This window comes from Silene latifolia, chromosome 3 (genome assembly GCF_048544455.1).
Source record: "Silene latifolia isolate original U9 population chromosome 3, ASM4854445v1, whole genome shotgun sequence".
Taxonomy (NCBI): domain Eukaryota; kingdom Viridiplantae; phylum Streptophyta; class Magnoliopsida; order Caryophyllales; family Caryophyllaceae; genus Silene; species Silene latifolia.
Genome location: NC_133528.1, coordinates 85,604,625 through 85,611,629, shown reverse-complemented (window position 1 = coordinate 85,611,629; position 7,005 = coordinate 85,604,625). Strand labels below are relative to the sequence as shown.

The 7,005-nt window shown below is 37.4% G+C and overlaps 1 protein-coding gene across 1 annotated transcript; it reads right to left on the bottom strand.

Annotated features, from left to right (window-relative positions):
• Positions 1–1,275: 1,275 nt before the first annotated feature.
• Positions 1,276–6,358, bottom strand: LOC141647753 (putative glutathione peroxidase 5). Its single transcript, XM_074456074.1, has 6 exons — positions 6,037–6,358; positions 5,883–5,959; positions 5,719–5,780; positions 5,223–5,341; positions 2,416–2,586; positions 1,276–1,595 (listed from the first exon to the last, which is right to left on the bottom strand). Exons 1-6 carry the CDS (start codon positions 6,088–6,090, stop codon positions 1,563–1,565), a joined length of 516 nt encoding a protein of 171 aa, XP_074312175.1. The 5' UTR covers positions 6,091–6,358; the 3' UTR covers positions 1,276–1,562.
• Positions 6,359–7,005: the final 647 nt, after the last annotated feature.

Below are 7,005 nucleotides of genomic sequence, written 5' to 3'. Positions count from 1 at the left end.
GGCAGGGGATTCGGTTGGCTTCCGGACCCGGTATGTCTGGGCATGTCTGGGTACCTTTGTGATGAGGTGTGGTGTCGTGGGCGTGTCCCTGACACCGGTGGTTATGAGTACGTCTGGGCGTGTCCCGATGCCGGCATAGTGATTGTATAATTGTATCTCATTCATACCATTGACATGTTGCATATCTATTTATCATGATGTGTCTTATATTAAATGATTGAAACTGGCGTGTTATGTGTCTGTGTAATTGTCACCTATTTCCGGGTTGGCCTATGTCGATCCATATGATATTTCCGATCATATGGGGAGCAGGTTGAGCACAGGTTATATTTGGAGTCACGCGGAAGACGGGACGAGCTTCAGACTTGGATCGGAGTTAAGTCGGCATGAGATAGTCTTCTTTATATAGTCCTAGTAGTGTGACTTGTATTCTTTATTTATTCTCATGTATGTAATTCACTAAATTGTTAATTATAGTAATTGTTTCTTAATTGCAACTCCGATTTCACTACCTCGGGAAACCGAGATGATAACATCTCCCAATTACCTTGGCCGGATAAGAAGGGGGTGTTACAGACGTGCAGGTGGCACATGTCCACACCCCCCTCTTATCTCCTTTCCACTTCTCTCCCAACCTAACCACCCACCACAACCACCTTCACCAACCCAACTCTGATGACCCCAACGACGACCAGCACACCACCAGTGGCCCCATCTCTATGGCTAACGCGCCATCGACGATCCCAATGAGCTCTCCCATCAGCGAATGACTCCCTTCCCCGGCCCCACCAACAAAGTACCACCTCCCCTCCTTTACACTCGTATCCCACCCTAACCCAGCGACCAATGCCAGCGACCCCAACTCAACACCTCACCTGCAGCCGGTCAACTCCCTCATCAGCATGTCACAACCTATCGCCCAACCACTCCCCTCACAACCACCACCCACCCCTCCTCCCACCAACACCACCCAACAACCAACCATTCACCCTAAAAAATCACAAACCCTAATTTGAATAATTAAAGTTTTACCAAAACATAAAAACAAAATTACTTTCATCAAATAAGTCATAAATTCTGAAGCAAATTAGGATCAATAATTGAATTAATTATAGAATTAATATTGTATAGGGTTAGAGTTAGAGAGATTTGAGTTAGTACTGATTTTGGGTTAAGGGTATACAAATGGAAAATAATACGGAGAATGTCGCAAAAATTAACTACTTTTTTTTTATTTCAAAAAAAGATTGATTTCTGATCCTAGAGAAAAAGAACTAATACTACCAATAACTGTTTGGTAAGATTCATATAGATATTAAACATCCACACACAGATAACGCACTATAAATACAACAAAAGAAAAATTACAAACTTTACAAGTGTTCTAAAATATCTCTAAAGCAACCTTGAATGTGGTCACCAAGGTGATCAGATCGAGTTGCAGTAACAATAACAAGGTAATCATAGAAATTACACTGATAATGAATTAAGAAACCCTAGTCGATTTACGTTCAAATAAATACCATGAAAACACATGAAATTATCATGTCACCATTACTCCATCAGTGCTCTTCTAATGCTTTCTTTATGTCTTTCTGCAAGGACATTCAAAACAACTTCTCAACTTTCTTTGAGTTTACATGTTGCAATATGTTCTCAAATTTCCGTTAATAAATATCAAAACCAGTTGAGCAAAACTGTTTGCACTTTGCAGGACATGAATTGCAGGTTTCTTCTCACAATTGACAAAGCTAAAGTCGACACGTCTTTTAGTCGTTTTATAAAACACACAGATATTTCCTAACTTTTTCATAGACTGTTCATATGCAAGTATGCAATGACAACGATATTACCACATTACCTCAAGAGCTCCTGCAACTTCCAGGGTAAGGGAGGATTTGTGCAAGGAGGCTTACCTTAAGGTGGAAAGAAAACCTAATATGAATTTTGTATTTATAATGTAAAATTGTCAAGTAGCAATTCTCCCATGCAATTTCATTATGTCTCATCCAGAAATAGTCCATAATCAAAAAAACAATGAGTCTGTAACTTTATTTGAAAATGAAAGCAGTAATTTGTAAGAACGATATAGACAATAGATGGGTAGCTATTCAAATTGTTGAAAAATTGCAACATGACTTTATAGACAATGAGAAACAATTGAAATTGTTTTATAGTGAAAGAAACACGAAAATTGGGAAAAACATCAAGTCTCTAAATAATAAAACCTTGATTCAGTTATAAAACCCAACTAAAGACCAATTCAAATGTTCTTAAATGAGAATGTCTCATAATTATATTGTCATAAGGTAGACCCGAAGTCATTTTTTAAGTAACTGAGTGACTTTTAGACCCTTAACAAGAAATTGACTGATCGATGTGGCAGAAGGGGGAGACAAGGAAAGCTTGAGTTACCTCAATGGACAGTGGAGCGGTGGTTGTACCATAACGTTCAAGGACTTTGCCTTCCTTGTCAATTAGGAACTTTGTAAAGTTCCATTTGATAGAATTTCCCCAAAAAAATCCACCTTTACTTGCTCTTAAAAATTTGTAAACAGGTGCTGCATTTGCTCCATTGACACGAACCTGTTACACCACATTATAAAATGCTAGCCGTTTATAAGGTTAATCAACAAAAAATATGAAAGCATAATATGCACAGAATGGAGTCAATTTACGAGTATTTATGCTCCGTGAACTCCAAGTGGAATATTTTTGTGTTTGGTAGTTTCTCAAAGTGTATGACCATTGACCGCCAGATTAACAATTTATAAGACCTCGCTTGATTTAGTATGACCCTTGCATCAACCAACCCCCTTCTCCCTTTTTAGATAATTCTTTAAATCTCATTGTCGTGTAGTATTTTCATTGATACACTTAAACATTGTCAACCATTCTTCCCTTGGATTCGACCCTTATTACCACTTGGTACTAGTTAGTAAATCGAGGAAAGTCGTATAAATTGTTAACTTGGTGGTCTTAAACTCTTAATGCAAAACACTTTGAGAAATGGTAAATTGGCAAAAGAAAATACTATTAAAGAAACAAAAAGCAACAAATCCAGACTTCAGACATTTCACCATGGTTTCTGTAATGAGTAGGGTCAAAGTAGGACAAAGTCCAACGGTCATCTGAGAGTTCTTAACTTCTTATCATTAAGAAAACAAGTAAAAAGACTACTCTATCTTCCCCTAGTTTCTGCCCTCTTGCAATGATTTCTTTTCAATATCAAGCTTTTTGTTGTTTGAATTACAGGGAAAATGGCAGATCATAGGTAGATATACTACCCTGTCTTGAGTGTCAAAACAATCCGTAAATGCAAAGAAAAATTCCTAATGCTACCCTAGATCTTTTTTGGGTTTCCACCAGGTACTGTGAAACTAAGTAACAAGGGTAGAGGCAAACAGCTAAGTGCGCAATTCGAGGTTCATACTGTACAACATGTTTATGAACTTCAGTAGGGCAACAATCTAACACACTCTCTAGCACCTTTCTTCATCCATTCCTTCTAACTCTCACTTGAAATCTGAGATGACAATTGGCTATCAAGCTCCTGGGTCTAAATCATCAGGTAGAGCACACCTATAATCAATGTGACCGAAAGGTATGTATCGCAGTAAGTATGTTCACAGGTACAACCAATTCTTCAATAGATTAATAACAATCCGCGACATTCTTCAAATCTGCGGTATCATAATTCACAAGTCATAACAATCAGGTTATTTCAAGTACAAACACTCTGTTTGGGTATAATAGTAGGAGGGAAGGGGGCAGGAGAAATTGTGTTTTCAATCTAAATCTGTCCAACATTGAAGGATTTTCAATTGATTTTCAAAAGGAGAGGGGAAATGAACTACGAAGCGTCTGATAACTGTTAAGGGATTTTAGGTTGGCTTATAGGATGGAAAATGGATACCTCCAACCCAATTTGCAACCCAAGCAACGGAAAATTGTTCCTCCTCTTTTTCCTCCACATCTTCCATCCAGCAAAGGCTAAGTGGTGACAGAAGGTCACAGTCTCACAAGAAAAGCATTTTCCTCCCTCCTCACAAGAGCTTCCATCATCTTCTATCATGTTTCGGCAAATGATTTCCATATTATTATACAGTTAACCCCTCAAGGGCCTATTTTAAATTTGAGTATTGTAAAATCTTTAAAAATTGTCCAGCTGATTAACTTGCAGTTCGCACCCAAAATACGAATGTGTAAATCCTAAACGATGAAGTGCTATATAAGTTCAAGATCACCATGAAATGTCGAAGGAGCAAGTCTTAAGGACTCTTAACAGAAGTGCTTACAAATCCTTCTGATTAGTACACAAACCCCATCGCCATGAATAAAAAGGACTTAACTAACAATTTGCATTCTTAAGAACTTTTCTCATCATCATTACCCAAAACCTAACGACTAGAAAGGCTCCTTTTCCAAGCATCATAGGTTTGATGATACACAAATTTTTATTGAGAGAATAGAGACTGTCAAATCTTTTCACTGAACAAACGATCCCCCATTGTTAGTTTGTTACTATATTAAAAAATTCTTGTAACCCTATCACATAAATAGACTACTCATTAAGATGCATTTTGACCAAGTCCATATCCCAAATCCAAAAGAGAAAAGAACATTTGCATCCGTCGATAATGAACAACACTCTTTCAATTCAAACCCTCCTCTTAAAAAACATATATTCCTCAGAAATATTAGATATCAATCATTATAAAATGCAGTTGTAGATAAAACAATCACGAATCATGGTGAAACAATGAAAGCAATGTCAAACGAGCCGTGAATCTCGCGACATTTGCCATTATTTTACTGCGTTGCCCAACCAATTTGTGCTTGCATTATGCGATAACTAATCCCATCGGATTGTCAATATTGATATACCCACTTACCTATGAATTTTTATCATTTTTGTTTTAAGACTAATTCTTCAAAATCATATATTTCCATTTTAACAACCTTTTATCATATGGGTTGCAAATACTAACCTTACCTGGCTGAGACATATGGTATTAGCTAAACAGATAGGATCAATAATGGGAAAGTAACTAAGAATTGCAAGAGTGAACTCAGTTAAATAATGTGTTTTGGAAAGCCAGTAGTAGTTTATTCTAAAAGCAAAGGATTAGGTCCCAAAGAATGATTGAGCGTATGAGTTTGCATGATAAGTTGGGCAGATAAAGATTCAGACAAAATGTCATTTAGGGACAGTAACTTACCTTTTGAAAAATGGGGTACTCAGCCTTGAATCTTGTACAAGCAAATTGTTCAGCTTCTTCACTTGTTCCTGGTTCTTGCTTTAAAAACTGGTTGCATGGGAATGCCAAGATTTCAAGACCTGAGATAAAAGCACAATTAAGAAAACGCGGTACAGGTTCAAATCTTGTATAAACTCTTCTTCTTAATTCGAACCGATTAACCAAGCTAGGTTGAACACCCTAGCCTAAATTAGTAATCCTTTCAAGTTTGTGAGGACCCGAAACAATGGAGCAGGCATAGAAGCTTGGATATAGAGAATTCGAAAGCAGGTTGCAGTAGAGCAAACCCCTTCCAACATTGAACAAAATTTTGGTATTTATCCCTCTAGATTCATCTAAATGAACAGAAAAATGCTTGAATTGGCTGAATATATTCAAACACCTTAACTTTTGGTTCCTAAAGAGAGATAGGCAATGCAGAATATAATTAAGAACAAACTCAAAAGAGGTGGGATACCTTTATCCTTGTATTTCTGGTACAATTCAGTTAACTGGGTGTAGTTTGATTCCGTAAAGCCACTGGCACAAACATAAATATTATTCAAGTGAGACGGTCGGTTGTGAGTATATAAATTGACAAATTAGGGAAACCCAAAAAAGAAAAGGGAAGGATTAGAGGACCATTTGGAAGCGACATTGACGACGAGGAGAACCTTGCCTTTGTAAACACTCAAGTCAACATCTCTACCCCTGCTATCCTATTATACAAATGAATACCCAGATCATTTATCAATCTAAACAGCAGAAGAAATGGAATGAAATGAAATGAAAATACCTTGACAGTGAATTCATGAATGGATTTTTGAGACACTGATTCAGCGCCACCCATTTCTCCTTATCAATTTCTTATCTCGTCTCAATAATACCCCAGTAGGCAGCCGACTATGTATGTCACAATTGAATGTGAATAATTACAATTACCCTTGAATTATTTATTGAATAGATTTTGGTTGGCAAAGGAAAAAGGTGATCATCATTCATTCATTCATTCACACACTATATACCTATCTTTCCTGTTTGGGCCCTCCATAATCAATTAACTACACCGTCGTCCTTGTGCTTTTTTGTTTTGTTTTTTTTTGGTACCCATGAGGGGCAATTCCGCAAATTAATTACGTGCTATTACACGGGGAATAACGACCTTAAATATATCCTCCCAAAGCATAGTACGCAAATCATTAAAAGGTACATCTAAATGAGTGAGAATGGTGCTAGAATTGACTCCGCGATTGGCCAATAATGTAACACCCTATTAGCTTCTCTGTATATATGTTCTAGTTTGGTTATCCAATGAGTCGCTTTAAGTAAATCTTGGCATCGTTTAATAACAAATTTGAGATTATTACTATCTAATTGGTCTTCCATGATGATCTTGACACAAGAAAAGTTGTCCATATGGATCAATAGCTTCGGTATACAAAGAGCTTTATCTCGCTCTGGTCCATAAAGGACGGCCAATAATTCGGCCTTCATAGATAAACATATACCACACGAGAAAAAGTAACCAGTTATGAAATTACCCGTTTCATTCCGAAAGATACCACCACCTTCACCTGGACCTGGATTACCTTTCGAAGCCCATCGCTATTTAATTGGACCCACCCATACGGAGGAGGGAGCCACCGTATACACATCTCCACGTTATTCGGCGTAGGCTACGGAATGAAAATATCGAACTTGTCAAAAGCTTTCTTCGTAATCTCGAATTGTTGATAAAGAAATGCTTGTGGCTCCGTCGGGTTTT